The sequence below is a fragment of the Nuphar pumila genome, chromosome 15, assembly GCF_984573655.1.
Source record: "Nuphar pumila chromosome 15, dmNupPumi1.hap1.1, whole genome shotgun sequence".
In the NCBI taxonomy this organism is placed as follows: domain Eukaryota; kingdom Viridiplantae; phylum Streptophyta; class Magnoliopsida; order Nymphaeales; family Nymphaeaceae; genus Nuphar; species Nuphar pumila.
Genome location: NC_143263.1, coordinates 85,455,377 through 85,477,273, shown reverse-complemented (window position 1 = coordinate 85,477,273; position 21,897 = coordinate 85,455,377). Strand labels below are relative to the sequence as shown.

General features: G+C 37.4%; 1 protein-coding gene across 2 annotated transcripts; it reads left to right on the top strand.

The window, feature by feature from the left end:
* Positions 1 to 5,543: 5,543 nt before the first annotated feature.
* On the top strand, positions 5,544 to 18,418 carry LOC149815847 (Profilin family protein). Of its 2 annotated transcripts, none has more exons than XM_089989831.1 (10): positions 5,544 to 5,595; positions 5,691 to 5,755; positions 11,937 to 12,069; positions 12,201 to 12,305; positions 12,716 to 12,791; positions 13,010 to 13,116; positions 13,197 to 13,266; positions 16,574 to 16,683; positions 17,268 to 17,382; positions 18,153 to 18,418. In XM_089989831.1, the coding sequence occupies exons 6-10, from the start codon at positions 13,050 to 13,052 to the stop codon at positions 18,283 to 18,285; spliced, it is 495 nt and encodes a 164-aa protein (XP_089845957.1). In that variant the 5' UTR covers positions 5,544 to 5,595; positions 5,691 to 5,755; positions 11,937 to 12,069; positions 12,201 to 12,305; positions 12,716 to 12,791; positions 13,010 to 13,049; the 3' UTR covers positions 18,286 to 18,418. The 2 variants fall into 2 exon arrangements, with proteins under 2 accessions (XP_089845957.1, XP_089845958.1); XM_089989832.1 differs by having other exon boundaries at positions 17,579 to 18,165.
* The last annotated feature ends 3,479 nt before the right edge of the window (positions 18,419 to 21,897 follow it).

The following is a 21,897-nucleotide window of genomic DNA, read 5'->3' as shown; positions in this document are numbered from 1 at the left end:
TTTCAAAATTTATAGGTTTTACAACAAACTCCAAAGAATCGATCAGAATTGGATTCAGACTTACCTAATTTCTGAAAAAATCAATTTAACTGTAAGCTGATTGGATGAGTAACCAGGGTTTGGACTTCGATCCAAATGACCCAAGCCCAAAAGGAGCATTTAGAAAAAAAGAAAAGAATATAAGTTATAGGATGAAAATAAAAAGGGAGGAATTTAGAAGAAGAGGATGGGTATAGGGGGTCATTCCTCAAGTAGGGGACCCCTCACCCCATGGAGAGTTGCCCCCCCCCCCCCCTCTCTCTTTTCTCTCCCTTTTACATGATACCCCCCTCCCTCCCTCTCTTTCTCTCTCATCTCTATCTCTAGTCTCTCTCGTTCTATCATTTTTTCATGAAACCACCTGTCCACTAGCTAAGCACCACACACTCGAGTACCGATGCCTGGACCCCACTGTCACTGTCACCCCCATCTCCTCACCCATGAAGGAGAATGAGAGGAAGAAGAAAAAGAGGGAGAGGAACTGGTATGACCCCCCCCCCCTCTTTCTCTCGACTCACATCCCTTTCTCCCTTGTTGTCTCATTGTAGCATCAACAACCCTGCCCTCTCTCTCTCTCTCTCTCTCTCTCTCTCTCTCTCTCTCTCTCTCTCTCTTTGGGATGGTTGATATCATTGGAGAGTCACCGTAGCAGAGCCACCATCATTGATGCCATTGGAGAGTCATCACAACATTGTTATTGACCCCGTGTTGTAGCCCTTGTTGATGCCACACCTACCTGCAAGCCATCACTTGCTGCCATCATTAGCAACATCGTGTCATGCCCTACATGTGTGTTGACACATGATCCTCACCGTAGTCACCCTCGTTGCCGCATACTACATCCCCTTCTGTTGTCAAATTGTCTTTGTTGATGATGTATCGAGGTCAAGGGGGAAGGAATCATGAGGACAAGTTTGGGGAAATCCCTGAATGAAATGTGTTATAGAGGTACGATTCCCCTATCTTTACCAAGGTTCTAGGTATAATTCCTAAGCCCTTACTGGGGTACTACTTATGCAAAGGGTGCATAAGTAGATAACTGTGAACACAAATAGGGCAAGCTGAAAACCTCTTCTTTCTTCCTTTGGTCAAAAAACTTAAAAAATGTTGTTTTGAAGGTCAAAATCATTTAAAGTTATCCTTGTATTGAAAAATGGAGATTTTAGGATGAAAAATATCTCAATAAAAAATGACGTGTCTACAAATGATTCTCTTTGTTGTCAAGTGTGTGAAACTCTATCGGTATCAAAAAAGTAGATACACCGCCCTTGAAAAGTGCAAAAAATCGACTCCGACAAAGTATTTGTGAAAAAAAAAGTTTGTATAGACAAAGACATAGACAGCTTGACAATGCAAGATGATAGTTAAAGGTGTGTATATAGCTCAAGATAAGTGTCTCTCTGTGATGTTGGTCTTATAGGCAAATAGGTCTGGCCAAACGAGGTTGCTATGCAAACTAAGCTTGTACCTTGTTTCACACAAAGGCTTTCCCTTGAACTCGGTGATTGTGAGCAAAAAGTCTTGTTTAAGTGAGGCCAAATGTCGAAACAAGTGCCTTGTATCTTGCAAATTACACAAAATATGAATGATGATTTTGACAAAGATAGAAGCTTCTTTTAGAAAAGATAATGACGCAAACAAGTTTTTGGGGCAAAGACATCGAAAAAACAAAAACTTCTTTTAGAAAAGATTGACAAAGACAAATTTTTTGGAGCAAAAGTATTGAAAAGACTCAGGCATTTTATTTGAAAATGAGATGGAATGATGCTAGTTTTAGAAATGCACCTTTGGAAAAAGATTTGGTTGATGATGGTTTACGTGCCCATCAAATGGGTTTCAAATTGCTTCATCAATTTATGGGATATCCTAAAGACCTAATATCCATCTATCTATAGGATTATCCTAAAATTGGAACTAAGTAGGCTTTTCTAAGGGTTAGATGGGTTTCTACGAGAAAACATGTTAGAGGATGCAAAATGCATGAAATGCATTAGAGAATGCATGAATATGCATGATGCATGAAATAATCACTGAAGAAATTCCCTAGGGGAAGAGAATCATCTTTGTTATTCAGTTGCTGGCAATATATAATGTGTCATTAAAGATCTGGTGATGACAATTCAAATCTAGCTAACATCAAACAATGTGTCATTAGCCAAGCTTCCTCTTTTCTTGACAACAAATCATGTGTCTTCAACTATGCTTTCTCTTTTGCTAATGACACTTCTTGGAATCCGAGATTCTTTTAAGAAACTTGCTTCTTGTACTGATGACCCTTCAGGTACTTGTTGCTTTCTCTGACGACATATTGTTGTCTGTTGATGACAATCAATGTGTCTTTAGCAGGTTTTTGATGATTTTCTTAAGTTCGATGCCTTATGCCATTCCAGACCATCAACAACCCCTTTTCAGTTTGATTTTTCTCTATTTCTATGCACTTTTCCATCTTTAAACATGGTTAAGATCGAGAAAGACATGTGTTTTGACGTTCTAGGATTAGTGCATGAGTACCATCGAATGGGAGAGGGGGATTTGGTGAGGCAATACAAATAAGAACAAATCAAACACATCATCAAACATCTTTATAGAGAAAATAATAGAATTAGAATCAAATCCAAATATTATCAGAACCAAAAAGATACAAAATAACTCACCTCGATGATGCGTGTTGCATGGCCGAACCCATGCCCTGTGACATAATATGCAAAGATGAGCTTCCTCGTCGAATTTGAGATGTGATTACAGAGTTTGATTGCCATATGAGGGACAAAGTCAACAAAAAAAACTAAGAGGACATAAGAGAAACTACTGATATAGGCCAATTTGCACCAAATCTTCACTCATAATCCATTCTCCCTCCTAAATAGAAAAAGCAAATAGTAAGTTGTTGGTGTTCACCTTTCTTTCATTTACCTCAATTTTCTTTGATCTTCCTAGATCCAACAATCTTCTACAAAACAGGATCTCAGTGTGTTAGATAAAGAACAAGAAGAAGATTTATGAGTGCATGGTTGCCTATTTACAGGGGAGAGATAGAGAAAGTTAGTCGGTAGGGAAAGAGACTTGTATCTACAACTCATTCACATAATGCTTATTAGACCTCTTAGAGTGGACATGTTGCAGTATGAGTTTCAGAAGATAGTGCAAAACTGAACTCCAAGATCCACATGCATTTTTCTACAGGCAGTGGGGGCCATCTGAGCTTAGGTAGGACCCATAAGGGTGATGTGGTAGCAGAGGTGGCTTCTCTATATATTGAAAAGTCAAAGGTCACATCTGCTAATCTGGAGGAGGAGGAGGAACTTGACATGTATCATAACTATAGTCAGCAGGTGGGGCCATATAGGGGGCATGAACTGGAGACCACCATGGGATGTCCCCCACTTCTAGAGGCTTCCTAGATCTTTTAGAAAATTAATTAATCATTAATTAGCTCGAGTCTTAATTATTTCTCTTTCTTAATTGTTTAAGAGTTTTAATTAATATAGGAGTCTTGATAGAGATTTGCATATAGGAGCCTCTCTTTTATTAAGTTTCTTGTTCTTGGTAGGATTCGGTATGAAATTACAGTTGGTTTATTATTAGACTCCAGGCCTCCACTCTATAAATAGAGGGCTGGCGAACTCAATTGAATTATGGATTAAATAATATTGATTTATGTCATTTCTCTCCAGTTGTCCCCTCTTTTCTCTCTAGACGTCTCTGCCCCCATTAACGTCTCTCTCTCTCTATTGTCTCTCTCCTCTTTCATGGCTTTTCCTCTCATCACTGAGCTCACATGCGAATCAGACTCGTGGATTCAGTCGTCCACCTTTGCTAAGGGCTCAAGCCCTTCTCATATCCCCGAAGCGTAATGGAGCACCTCTTTACCTATAGAAGCTAATGTTGGAGCCCTATCAATCATGGTTCTGCTGATTAGTCATACTCTCAGTTTTGTCTTAGGTATTTATACACTCCTTAAACCTCTATCATACCTTAAGACCAGTCTCTTTCTCAAAACCACCTAAGCAGTCTAGATCAAGACCGCATCCGAAAGAGCATTGCAGTCTTATTTTGTGGATAATTTTGCCTTTTTTATTTTCCTGCACATACCTTGACTACACCTAAATGTGTAGACCCCTTTAAGACCTTTCTAGACCTGTTAACACAACCTTTGAAACTGATCTCATTCTTAGCTAAGATCCTACCCACGTTTAGAATTTAAAACACAAAAATCACACCCTGTCGATTCAACAGAATGCATAGTTTTGATTGTTTAACCTCACATACCTCTTCAACACTCCAATTTAATCTCTCTGCCCCCCCCCCCAACACCTGTACCAAATCTAAACACGCGTACTTAAACTGTCTTAGAATCTCAGGATCAGATCCTTTCAGATTTGAACCGAAAGCTGTGTCTGAACCGTTCATCGAACCCAAAACAATCCTACCTAATTCAGCCGAATTGACCCTATAGCTTCCCATACCTCCTAAACCATCACCATTAGAGACATTCGATCCTTATCCTTACCACACCATATCAATAAAGGTACAAAACTCCATACACATCAGCCACAGGCTCAAGGGACCCGAAACCATAAGCATGATCCTCTCATTTCTATCAAACTCCACTTAGCATACCCATCTGTTGCCAACTCAGGGTTCTCTTCAAGTTTAAGTTTTGAACCTTCAAAACCAGATCTTGATGAAAGTCTAACATAACAAATGGCTGTTTCTGTGACTTTACCACATCCATATAATGTTAACACAAACTGACCAATCAACACCTAACAAAAAAAGCTTCAGCACAGTAAGCCTCATTTGCCTCCAAGCATATGTGGGTCTCATAGAAAAACCCTCAGCAAATGCCAACACCTGGCAATCAAAAACCTCAACAAATGCTAGTAAGGAGTAGCTAAACACCAAAAAAGATTCACCAAAACATATCTCATTTAAATTTAGTAGTATCGTTAAAAAAAAAAGTAGAACTAAAAGAACCACCGTAAGATGAGCCCTCTATCTTTGGGTGGACAAGCATTGTGGCGTGTAGGGATGGCAGTGGACCGGGGGAAAGCGGGCCCCCGCCCCGCCTCGCCCCATTTGGACCGGGGATGAAGGGTATGAAACGGGGATGGAGGCGGGGGTGGAGGATAAAATCCATCCCCGACGCGGAGGCGGGGCGGGGGTGGACGTGCACTTTTCCCCGCCCCGCCACGATCCCCGCCTAATCCCCGCCCCGACCACTTTTCCCCGCAATATCTCCGCCCCGCCCCGCTTCATCCCCGTTTGGACCGGGGATGAAGGGTATGAAACGGGGATGGAGGCGGGGGTGGAGGATAAAATCCATCCCCGCCGCGGAGGCGGGGCGGGGGTGGAGGATAAAATTTTGAGGCGGGGCGGGGGTGGAAACCTTGTCCCCCGCCCCGCCCCAAAGCTCTTTTAACGAGAAGGGACATTTTTTGTCATTAAAGGCAAAGCCAGGGTTATAAGGAAAACCCTCGCTCTTCGCGCACTTTCGCCTTCCCCCTTGCTCTCCACGCTCCGTGCTCTCGGTGGAGAAATCGATCGAAGATGAAGGTATTCCTCTAGATTTCCAGCGCTACGCCGTCCGATTTTGCCCTAATTCTTGCAGGATTTTGGGTTTCTCACTTCTTTCCCCTCTTGTTGTGCAGTTCAATATCGCTGATCCTACCACCGGTTGCCAGAAGAAGCTGGAAATCGATGATGACCAGAAACTGTGAGTCCTTTTTTCGTCTTTTCTCGGTGATTTTTTTGCTTCAACATCGTTGATTCAGAAACCGTAGCTCGATCTCTGCGTATCTCTGGTTCAGAGATGATAGAAAACCTTATCTTTTGCTTTGTATTGTGTATCTGATGTGTTACCGTGTGCGTTGGTGTTCTTTGATGGATTGTTGATTCTTTTTGTTCTCATCTCTCTCTCTCTCTCAATCCAAACTATCGTGCTACTTTTATTTTTTTGCTATAATAGGAAGCGATATATGTAATGAAAGTGAAGGACTTCTTTAAGTGTACAATAAAGGGAAAAAAGGAAGAAACGTCATGGAGTTTGTGAGCTTGAAAAATACTCTCTAGGGATTGCTATTTTAAGTTGAGGTTTTCAATTATTCGCTTGATTCTGGGAAGATTGTGGTATTTTGTATAGCAAATTGTATATTCAGAATCTGTAGTTATCGCCGATGAAGGGATTGCCACAGTACAATATTTGATTCTAGGCAGTCTTCATTCTGAAGGTAATTAGTGAACGAAGAGGTTACTAGTTGAGAGTTGGGTGTTTTGCCGATGGGAGGGTCAAAATTTTGAATTCTATGTTAATTATTCCTGCAACATGTTTATCATGGGTGGATTGTGATTTTGTTGTGCGTGTGAGATTATTTGTTGCTCTTGGTGAACACGGAGCGTGTAGTGATTTTGATTACTTGACTGTGTGAAGTCGGTACATTGTGCTTGGGTGGATTGTGATTTTGACGTGCGTGTGAGATTGTTTGTTGCTCTTGGCGAACACTGAGCGTGTAGTGATTTTGATTACTTGACTGTGTGAAGTCGGTACGTGGTGCTTGAATGTGTCGTCTGGAGGTGCCCTGGTGAAAGCCACTTCCGTCACTTTTCTAAGTTTGCCAACGTCCAGTTAGATTTTTTTGTGTTGTTTTGTCCAGGTACAACTTTGCTATGCCTTCAGTTTGCTGATGGCAACTTTATTTTTAGAACAAGTCTAGATGTATATAGAGGTCGATGTTTTTTTGTTATTGATTTGAAATTATTTATTATCTAGGATTGCTTGGGGCAAGAGAATCAGTATCTGAAAGCTCGGTTGATTAATGTTTTGTTGCTTCTTGTTCTTTGTTACAATTGTACAATTCTCTTGTTGCTCCACACAGAGAAAACCATATGAAGTTGGATTTCATGTGTCATGGTCATGTAATTTTGATAAAAAGAAGCTATGGGATTATCATGACCTAAATAGTCTGCGAGCATAACATGTAACAAACGAAAATTGTGATGCAAAATTCTTTAACAAAGCTTGCGATCTTGGTTGAGCGTTTCTGTCCTGCAGGGATTGATGGATTGTTAAAACCACCATTAGTAGCAGAATTTGCATGATGGGCCTTCGTGTATATGATTTGGATAGAATAGGGGTTTTCCTTTCTTTTTCATCAGCCATATTCTTACTGTTTGGACTTCAGTGAAATGCTTCCCTGTGACAATAATACCATTCACTTTGGTAATTTGTTAACCTCTATGTCAGATTTTCGCTCATAACTGGTCATATCAGCACCAGACATGATTTTGAAGATTTGGAAGTTGGAACTTATTTCATCCTTTTCAAAAGCAGTTTGCCAAATCTTTTTTCTTGCATACTTGGTTAATCAAATGGGATTTTGCGCAATACCCGTTCAAAATCATACTTGGTTAATCAGATGAAATTTTGAGCAATACCTATCCAAAATCAAACTTCTGTGAACCTCGTTGCTGTTTCCTTTTTATAATTACAAACTATGCTGGCATTGACAACCATTTGTAGTTTATCTTGTCCTTGAATTTTTTGGTCAGTGACTTGTTGTCAGTATCCTTTTTGGATCTTAGTGTTTGATTTTGAAAAGTTATTTTGCTTAGATATGACAACAAGCTTTCTATTTGTGCATGATACTTGGTACCTTAGTACCTTGGAATATGGATTTCATCGAAGATGCTGTTTTTTAATATTTTCAAAAGATGTCCTAATTCTTGGTAAGCCGCTTTAGATGTGTGCTTGCTGTAAATATGGACAGAAAACAAAACTTCATTTTTTTTTAGTTTTTTGTGGTCTTTAGGTGGGCATGTAATTAGTAATGGTGTCCATAAAGTACCACCATACATATTCTCAAGGTAACCTACTTTATCACCAACCGTGTAGTCAACTCTTATGCATTCGAAGGGTAAAATTTTTTACCATGTAAATGAGCATAGACTCTGTGCTAGCTATTCTTACATTCTTTTTCATGCTTATCTTAAATGACGAGGAGGACAACATGTATGGTTTGCATCTGTTCATAAGGAGGATAGGATGATTGCTAGTATTACTTGTCCACTCAATAGAAGGAGTTGACTTGGCATTCCATGGGGCTTGATTTTTGGTGTACTCCTGCAACCAGCTACCTCTCACTAGGACATATTTAGCTGATGTAGAAGTGGCTGGTGCATATCCAAGGTAGCAGAGTTTTAACAATTACAGATAAGCAGTAGCCTTTACACCAAAGAACATGAAAAACCACGTCTGCATTTCTTCTTTGAGAAAATTTTGTTCATTTAAATTTTGGGCCTTTGGCACTAGTTCAAGATTTGCATGTGTAAACAAGGTGATATATACTATTGTGAATTGCATGCCATGGGAGAATTGTGTATGTACTATATATACAAAAATGAAGCACAATAGTGTTTTGCTTTCAAGTCCCACAAAAATATCATCTATTTCCTAGCAGTGAGCATTTGAAAAAGATGTGAAATCTGTTTTCTATTCTTTCAGCTCTGTTTCTGGTGTGCATTAGATAAACACATTGAAACAAAGTCCAATGAAACTGCAGCATGTTTCCTCCATATGGACACTAAGCAGCTTTGCAACATATTCGTCATCTTACTTGGATAAAGATATCAATCTAGATTATGAAATGTGGATGATCTCTATCTGGTTTAAAGCTCCATATTTTGGGTGCAGTGGTTTTGTCAAAACACTGCATTGGTTACAAAGAAACAACACATTTCAACGCCATTCATAGGGCTGGTAAACGAACTGGGCAGCTCACGGCTCAGCTCTGTTCGGCTCATCACAAACTCGTTCATGATCAGTTGGTATATCTGGCGAGCCAAGCTACAAGCAGCTCGTTTAGCTTAGATGAGTCGAACCCGAACACAGGGTGTTTATCTAAGCTCAGCTCGGGAGAACTCGTATAAATAAAAAATATTTTTTTATGTAAAAAATATATTTTAAGTGTAATATATAAAAAATAATGCATAAAATATATATAAAAAGAGAAGAATGAATGAAAATATATACATAAAATATGAACTGTTAAGTGTAATATATAAAATATATATTAGTGTAATATATATATATATATATATTCCATTTATAAATAACATGAAATATTTTTACACGAGCTAGATCCTTTTCGGCTTGTCTCATTCAAAGACTAGCCGAGCTCAAGCTCGGTTCGACTTAAAATGAACACAAACCGAGCCACAATCTTAGTTGTCAAAAGCGATGCCTAGGCACTGCCTAGACTAGCTAGGTGCAGGGCCACCGCCTAGACGGGCTAGGCTAGGCTTATGGGTCTAGGTGGTAGGGCCCTATTTTCCTTCTTAGGCTTTAGGGGCATGGTTATTGGTTGCTAATTTTTTTTTTGTCTCTCTTTCTTTTTCTTCTTCTTCTTCTTCCTCACTCCAAATGCTTTCTTTTTTTCTTATGTCCTTTTCTTCTTCTTTTTTTCCTTTCCTTTTTCACCTTATTTTCTTCTCCTTTTCTTCTAACTCCTCCTTTCACCCCTCTACCTTCCCTTCTTCTTCTTTTTCTTTTTCTTTTTCTTCCTTTCCCTTTTCCTTTTTTCCTTCTTTTTCTTTTTTTTCCTTCTTATTTTTTTCTTTTTTCTTCTTCCTCGTCTCACCCCTCCACTCTCTTCTTTTTTCTTCTTCTTCTTCTTCTTCTTCTTCCTTTTTCCCCTTTTGTTTTCTTTTTCCCTTTTCTAGTTTTGTTCTTTACATGTATGCCTGTGTTTTTCACAAATATATATATATATATATATATATATATATATATATATATGAGGTAATGTTTACCACACTCGTGGGTAAAGAAACCCCTAATGAAAAATTTTAATGTTTGCTACCCTCGTGGGTAAGGAACCCCTTAATGAAAAATCTAATATTTTATTTTCCTCTATTTTTTTTGCACATCTGACCCTTCAGTTGTGATCTATATATTTAGTAGAAATTGACCTTTGGATCATGTTTTTCTGATCCATATGCCAGATTTTATGTGGGTTGAAAAATCAACTGCCTATGATGCACCAAATTTTCAAACCTCAAAAAAACATATTTTTACACTTAAAAACTATGATCTAAGGGTCGATTCCTACTAATTTTGACCATGCTGAACACATCCATGTGGTCAGATTTGGTCAAAACAACTTTCCCCCTATGAGTGTTAACTAAGGGGGGTTCTTTATCGACGAGGGTAGCAAGTTCTATCCCTCTATATATATAATGTTTTGTGTTGAATGCTATGCAATTTTATGAATTTTGCAATGTTACATTTAATTACACACTTTATTCATAGTTACAATCATATATTTGTTACTAAATTTAACTATTTATTGTAATATTCCTGTTTTTCTTGATTTTTATGTAATATTTGTTACTAAATTACAAACGAATAAAATAAATATATATATATATATATATATATATATATTTGTTAAAAAAAATAACAAAACTATATAAAGATAAAAAATATGATTTTCTATTAATTAGGCAACATATCATGATATTTTTGGCATTTAAATCAACAACCAAAATATCTTTTTTTTTATATTTTAATAATATCATCTCACATTTGTCACTATGGAATATGGACGTTATTGTAAGTTTGAGAACTAAGCTCTCAAGTTTTCCCTCGAGGAGTTTTGGTATAGTGGGGTGTGCCCTAGGCCGTTAGACGAGTGGTCGAGGTTCGATTCTTGCGGGTGTCGCTCCCTTGCGCAACTTTTACACGTCTGGAACAACAACTATAAGCATCACAAGCTGAGCCAGCGTAATCAGGTCTTGGATCCCAAACACAGCTCCTTGGAGTCATAATACAGAAAAAAAAAACACAACAATTTTTGCTGCCACCATGTGGACTTGTTTTAAGGATCTCAAAACACCAAATATACCTTTAGTTTTCTGAAACCAACAACATTGCATAGAACTTTTACCTTTTTGAGCCCACCGAAAATAGCCTATACAACAACTAATGAATAACTTGCGAAAGGAGTTCTTGAATACAGAGCAGACATAGGCTACTTGATTCTTCATTCAGCTGGTTCAGCCAAAAAACAAGATGATGCTACCAGACAGCTGAATTATCTAATTCACTGGACCTCATATGCTGAAAGCCTGAAAACTGAAAAGCATGTGAAGACAAGCAGACTTCTGATAAGGAGGCAAGCAGAAGGGGAAAAATGATGGATGTTGCTCTCCGCTTTACAGTTGGGATAGTACAATAATTGGGGAGTAACATATTCTGCTTTTTGAGTGGATGGTACAATTATTTTTGCTCACAATATTTCTAAATCGGGTACAATTATTGGGAGACATTTTTGTTCACTATCTACGTTTTGACATGGCTGGCTTCGGATTCCATTTATGTCTCATCTTCTTGTTCAAGAAGATTTTTATAATCCATTCTGTGCCTCTGACATATACCTTTTGCTTTCTTTTGACACTGTTGGCACTGTTTTACTTCTAATAATGAGTCGAGCCTTGAGCAATTATCTTCAAAAATTCTTGGTGTGCGGAGTTTGCTTGGATATTAAGTATTCATCTCTGAGATATGTAATTTGAGGATATTGCAGGAGATTTATTCTTTGAAACTTTTCACACAGCTCTCCTTCAGAGTCTTCTCTGCTTAATAGATAGTTCACCTTCACAGTTCTCCTTCCAATTATGCTAACCCGTCGGGTCTTGTCAATTTAAACATTTGTTATTGTGATTGCATCAAATAATCTTGATCCTAAAAACTGCTTAACTTTTCTATTAAATAAAACACTTTTTCTTAAAACAAGTGGTTTGAAAAAGTCGGTCTTCGCAGCTCTTGAAAGTGTTTCATTGAAATAATCTTTTATTTTGATAAAAAAAGAAATAATCTTATATTATTTTGTTGCTTTCAGCGATATCCTTCTTTTTTGACGGTTTGGGCTTCGGGCACACCCTCTTCTCCCAGATTCTCTGCCACCGGAATATTAAAATTCAGATTGTGTCCAGCTCTCAAGAAGAACAAGTCTGGGCTTACTAGATGCTAAGGTTGATAAAAGAAAAAGGAAGCGTGGGACTATTTCTAATTGCTTCATTTGTCCATCTTTTATTGAATATGGAAGTGATTTGCACCATTTAGTGTTCTAATGCTTATTGCATTCGTTTTGATGAAATTTTAGGTCTCTTTCTGTTGGGTTTTCTGTTTGGTGAACTGTAAATGGTGGATTGAGGGCATCTGCACCGGTTATGGGAGAAATGGGCTACCAATCACATTGGTTCTTCTGGTGAGCAGAAGGACATACTTCTCTTTTCTTGTGCTTTTCTTCCTTTTCCTTTTTGTGGGTTTTCACCCTTTGAACTTGTAGCGAGTTGTAGGCTCTCTCTCTCTATTGTTTTGGAGTTGTAGGGGAACCATTGAAGACAACTTTACTTCTCAACTATGACCCGAAATTGTCACCCCGCTATGTATCTTTCATGCAAGAACCTGTCTTGCTTTCTTTTCTTTTCGTTTCTTATTATTATTTTGGTATGCTATTTGGTATTGCTACATGCCTTCCATTTCTTATCAATGTAAGTTTGTATTTCTAATCTTGAAAATGTTTTATTGAAATAATCTTATATTTTGATAAAAAAGTAAATAATCTTATATTTTGATAAAAAAGTAAATAATCTTATATTATTTTGCTGATTTCAGTGATATCCTTCTTTGTTAATGGTTTGGGCTTTGGGCACATCCTCTTTTCTCATATCTTCCACCACCGGAAAATCAGGTTCTCTCTCTCTCTCTCTAAGATGGTTATTACCAAAATCCATATTGTGTCCAGCTCTAAAGAAGAACAAGTCTGGACTTACTAGATGCTAATTTAATAAAAGAAAAAGTAAGCATGGAACTATTTCTAATTGCTTAATTTGACCATCTTTTATTTAATATGGAAGTGATAATTTTCACCATTTAGTGTTCTAATGCTTATTATGTTCGTTTGGATAGAATTTTAGGTGTTTCTTTCTGTTCGTTTGGTGAATTGTATATGGTGGATTGGGGGCATCTGCACCGGTTATGGGAGAAATGGGCTACCAATCACATTGGTTTTTCTGGTGAGCAGAAGCGCAGAGTTCTCTTTTCTTCCTTTTCCTTTTTGTGGGTTTTCACCCTTTAAACTTGTTGTGAGTTGTAGGGGAACCATTGAAGGCAGCTTTGCTTCTCAACTATGACCCGCAATTGCCATCCCGTTATGTATCTGTCATGTAAGAATCTATGTCCTGCTTTCTTTTCTTTTCCTTTCCTATTATTATTTTGGTATCCTATTTGGTATTGCTACATGCCTTCCATTTCTTGTCAATGTAAGTTTGTATTTCTAATCTTAACGATTTGCTTCTCTTGTTCACTTGCTTTTTTCTTTCCCCTTTTCTTTTCATTCCCTCATTGAACTGAAAGTATGCGCTTGGTCATTTTTTCTAAAATTTTGCCTGATAATATAGTTTTAAATGTTGGTTGTTTTTTTTGGAATGTTGGAGTTGCATAGTATAATGCTGCTGCAAAGAGCCTGTTGTAGAAAGATAAGATGCTGGAAACATCAAGTGATGATAGAAACTTTACTTGTATAGTTATATAAAAGATGAAGCTATATCACAGGGATATGCTTTTTTGGGCACTGTACCCGTGCTGAATGGATACAGTTTGGATACGGATATGGTCAAACCGTATCCAGCACGGTTTAACCATATCCAACCCATTTTGACTCAAACAGAGCATATTATTTGGCTAAGACTCTCATGAACTCCTACCCTTTTTTGTCTATAACCACATTTGACCATCAATTTTAGGGCAAACATTTGGTCAAACACTATAGAATTTGGCTGCTGCTATTTTTGGCTACGGGTACTGACAGGATATGGTCAAACTGTTTCCAGCATGGTTTGACCGTATCCAACCCATTTTTGACTCAAACAGAGCATATTATTTGGCCAAGACTCTCATAAACTGCTACCCTTTTTTGTCTATAACTGACTCATTTGACCATCATTTTTAGGCCAAACATTTGGTCAAAGACTATAGAATTAAAACTAAAAAAATTAACTGCAATGTGGATAAAGTTCGCACTTCCGACCAGACCACTTAAATCCGGTCTACCACTAACATCAACAACAAAAACATCATCCCCCCCCCCCCTCCACCCACCCACACATCTGTATCCCCGAATCCTGTTTTACAGAAATTGTCGTTTGTACGATCCAAACCTATGCCGTATCCGTATCTATGTGACTTAGCGATGAAGAATAGGTTTTCTCTATAAGAGTGAAGAATGGGATACCATTCTTGTTCCCTAAATTTCTGAATGGTGGTTGCGCTGCAGCCAAGCATCCACAAATACCTGTGTGTTGTCCATATCAAATCTGATGATATCTGTAAGGGCAAACCGAATGATTCTGTCCTGTCTTCTTTTTTATTATGCAGTTGAACCAATAAAAACAGAAGAACTATTTTATGCATGGATCTAGCTTGCCTTTTTCAATATAGTGGATAAGGTGGTAATGTGGATGATCTGCATGAGAGTGGTAATGTGGATGAAGGAATAGAAAATTCAAAGCAGATTGGTAACAAAAACGTTACAACGACATGACCTATATTTATGGTGGCAGGAATTGTCATGTTCAGGTTCAAGACTTATGGTTGACTTTGCATATATTTGATGTTTAGAGTTTCTTTTTGGAAGAATTCAAAGAAGTATATAGGATTAGCCCTGATGCTTTCTTGAAGCAAATGTATAAACTATATGACTAAATTGATGAGATCAACATATGAATTGAAACAACCTTCTCAAAAATGTTTCGAAGCTTCCAAAAACAATCGAAGGATTGTGGTTTTACTAGGCCTACAATTGTATGGTTTTTCTCTTCAGACGTTTCTCCTATATCAAATGAGTCCGGAAAAATGTTTTTCATGGTCATGAACCATGACTGTATGCTTGAGACTCATGAAGGCTTGCCTTGACGTTGAGGCCATGTTGCTTAGCAGGAACTGAACCTTTCGCTCCTTCTAGAGTCCCCTCAACTGTGGATGGATCACCTCCCTTCTTTTCTTTAACCTTGACTTTGGTGCACCACTATAGCTTAGCATTTTAGTAAGATACACAGTCACAATTGTGACTGTGGCTGAAGGAGAGTCAATCTGCACTGCCCTTAAGTGCTGCTGTATATCCCAAAGGATGTTTTCTAATCCTTTGGCATATGTGTAACCATAGGCACTCCACACATCTGGCTAGGTGGGTTGGCTTCAGACATCCAAGTTGATGGATCATGGATGTCATGAGTTCCATATTCGGGGTGTGTGTCCCTTGCTGTATGGCCAAAGCAGTAGGGGCGGCCAAGGGGTTTTAACTACTTAGGGGTTGTCCATATGGCAGAGCGTCAATCTCTTCTGGGCCCCACCACCTGAACTGGTGAGATTTCCCCTTGGCGAATATCAAAAGATAAAGTGTAACCATAGGCAGCTTTCTATCGATAAATTGTTTTGCCCTATCGAATATTAAGGATGGATCCTCTTGCTTACAACAGTAACTAGCGAAAGTTGAATTCAAGAAAGTTTCAAGTCTTCATCCTAACAATAGGTTGAGGTTGAGGTTGATACCGATAATTTATGGGGTAGGCTCCACCTGTGATGAGAAAGTCTTAGAATACTCTTGGTTGCACCAGAAAAGTTTCACAACTCTCGGTTCGGAAAATGCATGAACATTGCACTCTCCTTGATTTATCCTGTTGAGAATTTTCTTGACCTTTTTGATAATTTTTTCATTTTTACTAAATTATTTTATCATTTTGAAAATGTTTAAGACTTTGTCCTCCAACTCTCCTGAAAACTGAATTGCGTCCATGTGTCTCTTGCTTCTTGACATCAATGGCCTTCAAACCAGGTTTTGTTTTGTGACTTTGCTCTCTCCTGGTTTCTTATAGCTTCGTTAGTGATAGATTATCATTATCTTTCAGTTCAATTTTATGAAAGCCAAATGCAGCCAATAGTTTTGACAACTTTCATCTTTTGTGTGAATAATTTAGTCTTTTGTTGCTTCCATGTTTCTTAAGGTGAGTATATTTCATGGACTGGGTACGTGTGTGGGTACGGGTATGGGTACCGTATGACACAATAATTCCAGAAAATGTGGGTACGGAGACATGGCTATATATATATATATATATATATATACAAACAACAACAAACAACAACAACTACGCCTTCATCCCAAAACAATTGGGGTATATATATATATATACAAACAATATATATATATATATATATCTAAAATATATAATATATACTGAAAATATAAAGTTATAAACTGAAAATATAAGTACAAACTTGTATGTACGAAGGGTAAAATGTTGTGCCCGGGTGTCGATGCATGTCGACACGGGTACGGAGGAAAAAATGGAGTGCCCGGGTACCATAGCATGGATTATGGATAAACAACTTCCTTGTCTATGAAGCTGCATGTATTACTATGTTTTAAACTTTTAATGCTTAAATTGTACTTAATGTATTTGCTTATTCCTGCAGAGCAGAACAATATGGGATCAAAATGAGGCCGGATGAGATGCGTCCCTTTCTTGACTATATCAAACGGGACAACCTTCAGATGGAATGCTTTGTCATTGGAGCCAATGAATGTGAGTCCTCTTTTGCTGAGAAACTTGTGTATGGCTAAATTTTTTATGGTTTACATTCAGATCTTCCATATGAGAAGTTGAAGGCATTACTGTCCCTAGATAATGCCTTACTGATTTTCCTTTCCATACTCTATTGATTGACTCGTCTCAAAGCATACTCAACCTGCCTTGATGGAGACAAACCAGTTGAGTCTGACATTTAAGACATTGACTTCCAATAGAAACTAGGTTGTCCTTGAGTGTTATTTTTTGTCTGCTTTTCCATTTCTTTTTATATCTTCATTTCTTCTAGATTTTCATGGTTAATCTGCCATTTGTGAAATGACTTAATCATTATCTTGAAGCCTTTGGTCCAAGTTCTTGTTTTGTACTTCAGAGAACAATTTATGCATCTGTAAGGTATCTGTTACAGTTGGCCTGCTATAATGAATTCCTTCTGTTTTTAGAATAAACTGCTGCTAAAATAATTGAAAGCTGGAAAGGTGGATGTCACCATGTCCTTTGCCGCATCCAAGATTTTCATTTTTGTTCGTTCCCTCCCCATTGTGGTTTTCTAAAGGATTGTTATTACGAGTTATTGACAGATTTGGTTACATCAATCCATGAGAGCTGGTTTTGCGCGAGGTGCATAAATACATCTAAGCCAACTGGTGAAGGAGCCATTGTTATGCAGACTGCTTCATTCATCTTGGTTGCAATGTCTCTCTCTCTCTCTCTCTCTCTCTCTCTCTCTCTCTCTCTCTCTCTCGCACACACACACACACACACACATGCCCGTGCACTTGCGTGCATGGGGACAACTTCATAGTCAAACATCGATTGTCCTGATCTTAATAATTATAGTCCTTGTACTGACATTTGATCTTGTCTTTGCATATCCTGAATCCACTTCTAGGTATGACGGTTCTATCAGTGCTGCTTCTCAGGCAATGGTGGCCGTTGATCAACTTGTTTGGCAGCTAAATAGAAGAAACACCTAATGTAGAGTTTCTTTTCGGAGACTCATCATGCAATCCAGAACCTAAATTTTCTGTGCAGGTTACAACTAATTGTACAGAAATTAGGGAGCCCCAGGTGTCGATCAAATGAATCAAGACTTGCATTTATTGGGTTATGGGCATAGATTGTGTCTCACATCCTCTGTTCTTCAGTAGTACACAATGCATCTATGTTGATACTGCAACCATTGTGCATTTTGTTGTTTGAATGAACATGGGCCTACCACTTTGTGCACCAATGACCTGAGAATATTGGGTCGACTTTTTTTTTCCTTCTTTTCACTCTGTATCACCAACAGTGTGCCTGCCCCCTTTGAGTGTGTTTCCCTTACTCAAAATTTTGGGGTCAATGTCCAACATACATTTCTAAAGGGCAGTGTGTAGATGTGGTGAAACAGTGACCTTAATGCTCCCAATGCAAAATCACCACCAAACTTCCAGTATTTAATTAAGACCCATTGTTTCTTGCAGTTGTCATGGGAAATTGGGTGAAACAAACATCCAAGCATCAAGGTGGGAAAGTGCTATATTGACAACCACATTTTCATGTGTAGATCTCTTCATACTGGCTGTGCCTCTTTTTCATTATAGACCTCTTTCATGAGAATGAAACGAACAGACTTTAAGAGCGTATGTGACAGTAGACTAGAAAGAGTAGTTGGGAGAGTAATGTGTTTGATGTGATTCATGGGGCACACCCAAAAATTGAGTAAAAAAGTCCAGACTTTTTTTTACCGTGATGTCAAACATGCCTAAATGTTTCTGACTGCATTTTACCTGGGTTTATATCTGGTATTAGTGAAGATACGGAACTATTGAGATGAAAATCATAGGTTCAAGATGTATCAACTCAATCTGATCACATAGATGTGCTCAACCTGGTTTGTTTGCTAAGGATCAAGCTTTGGATCATATTTTTCTAGAGGAAAAATACAATTTTTTTGAGTTATAAAGTTTTAGCACATTGTGAGCTGTTGATTTTTTAATCCCTTTAAAAACCTGCTCCTTATAATCACATCATTCAAAATATATTTCCTATTAAACAAATCATGGAGATCACTCCTGTACCATTTGATCTATAAAAAGTAGTAAAATTTTGAAGACAATAGTGATTTCTACACAATAGTATCAAATATTTACCTTGTTTCCACTATATGCTCTCATGACATGATCACACCAAGATGGATATGTATGGTCCTGCAATTAGGTTTTCAACGTGTTGGATCCGTAGCAGCAGATCACATTCTTGGGAAAGGATTGGGGGGGGGGGTGCGGATCTTGTGGTATTTTGTAAAAAAAAAATCCTCAGTCGAATGGATTTGTCTATGGCTGCTCGCTTGCCTGAGCATGTAAATTGCGCCCATTTCTTTTGTTTGGATTATGGAAAGGTCAATTCATGGTGAAAGCAATCCGCCTCACTCAAAATTTAGGATTTTATCGGCACTTTTAAAAAGTTAATGCAAAAATGCCAACCCCCACCCTAACCATATTTGTCATAAATATGGTGGATATTCTGAGAATATCATGAATTTTATCATGATAATTTCAGGAACCAGTAAAGCCCCAATAGAATTGTGTATATTATCGTGACATTGATGCTTTTTATTTGAAAAGTTTACTCTATATTTTCGTATTTTAAAAAAGTATATTAAGCCTTATATATGGGCAGATATGTTCTGATATTTTCCTTAGGAAAACATAAACTTTTTCCTAAAAATCAAAATAAGGACCATTTAGTTTTGGGTGGCTTTCTCATGCTTTCGAAAAAGATAATCATAACCAACGCCGCTTGTCTGGTAGGAGCAACTAGTGCACGTCACGTTGTGTTGGGATGTTGCAAGTTCGAATCCCAATGGTATCGTTGTATAACTGGTAGGGGTCTGCCTACCATTGTTTATGAAATAAAGGACACAAAATCAACTGGTACAAATTATCAGGGTAGATCCCTACCTGATATCTCTTAAGCCCCATGTGGCAGAGGGATTCGAACCTTGGCCTTCAGCTTGGCACAGGGCCCCGCTTACCACATGGGATACCACCTCGGTGGTCTCCCCATTGTGTACATGGAATATAAGACATTGGTCCCTTGAGTGCAGTACCATCTCGGAAGACCTCATCCTTTAGAACGTGCCTCAGAATTGAAGGGTTGCTTGAGGTTTTCAATCAAAGTAATCCAAAAATGTATTTTTTGTTTGGGATTGTACATGGTGCACTCGGCATAGTGACAAATGTTTTTATCGGCAATTTCTCGTTTTCAAAAACTCACAAGAAATTGAGAAAATTTCATACATCTCATGTTTTTTTTGGCAAATTCTCAGCAATAAAAAAATAAATTTAAAAATAAAAATATTATTTTATAAGAAAATATTAATAAAAACTATTTAAAAATAAAAATACATGATTTTTTTGCAATAAATAGCCGTTTAAAACGTAAATACAGCGTTTAAATCACGATATTTATGTTTTTTTCACAAATCTCATGATATTTTGAAAATCTCGCGAGAAATTGCCGTTTAAAACTTTCAGGCAATTTCTCGAGATATTATCGCAAGATTTTTGTAAATCTCGCGATATTTGTCACTATGGCACTCGATCATATCATGTTCTCGAGCTTTAATTGATCAATCACAATGGATGTGTTCGACATGGTTCATTTATTAGGGCTCAGGATTGTGTACACAAAATGTACATACTTCTTTAATAATGAAATTTTGGTATATTGAGGACTGCCTATTTTTAATAATCTTAAAAAGGTCATACTCACACAATCAATTGGAATGTTTAATGTTAATTAAAAAATACATAAATTAAATATTTATCTTATTTAAAATAAAATAAATTTTTAAATGCTATTAATAATAAATTAAAAAAACTCTAAAATCTAATTAAATATTCATGCTATTAAAAAAACAAAATGAAAACCTCAATCCCAACAAACATCATTCATGGTTTTCATACATAAACTAATTGAAACAAAAAATAACAATACTCTCAAATTTCTATCTAAAATCAAGCATGTGGATCATGTATAATGTTGATTAAAATAATACAGAAATAACTAATTAATATTCATCTCATTAAAAACCTAAATGATATTTGAAAAAAAAAACACAAAAAACCCTTAACTTAAATGCTAATGAAAACCCTAGAGGTCACAACATCATCACTTATGCATTTATTCTATTAAACAATGTAGAATCATGCTTAATGTTAATTAAAAATACAAAAATATAAAAATACCAAAATTAAATATTCATCTTATTTAAAAATAAAATAAAAATCTAAATGCTTTTAAAAAATATAAAAACTTTAAAATCTAATTAAATATTCATGCTATTTAAAAAATATTAAATAAAAACCTCAATTTTAGCAAACATCATTTGTAGTTCTCATGCATAAACTAATTGAAACAAAAAATAACTGAACTCCTAAATTTCTAACTAAAATCAAACATGTGAATCATGTATAATGTTGATTAAAAAATATAGAAATAACTAATTAATATTCATCTAATTAAAAACATAAATACTAATTAAAAAAGACACAAAAAACCCTAAACCTAAACGCTAATTGAAATCCTGATTCTTGAAGCATCAATTATACATTTAGGGTTCAACTTACCACTATGATCTGTGGGGTCATGGGCAGGGGCCAAGCCTTAAAGAGGGGGCCATAGGTGGGATCGCACCATCGTAGGGAGGACGAAGCTGAGGCTGAGAGAGAGAGACGAAAGTAATTCAACATTACCACTCATGAAGATCAACAAAATGTTGAACCCATGAACTGAACAAGAGCAAAAGCCAAAACACAAAGAAATCACAAGAGAAAAGAACATCAGACAGATAAAACGGGCTCACACCGGAACCACTTGCCCAGATTGCGGCAAAGGAGAGTTAGCGTCAGCAGGAGGGAGCGGAAGATCACTAAGATGCGTACGCAAGATCGCATAAACATCTACCAAGATTTTATGCACCAAGTTTTGAATGTTAACTGAAATTTGACGAAAATGAGCATCGTTTCGCTCCATCCAAACAAACCACCAAGAAGTAAGCAACCACATCCGCCAGATGAACCTCCACCTCTTGCTGCGCCTAATACAAACCGGCCCCAAGATCAGATCTAGCGCAAAGGACTCCTCCTTAACAAACACTTCCGGCTGAGAGAGAGAGAGAGAGAGAGAGAGAGAGAGAGATTGCTTGCTGATGTGGCTTGTGGG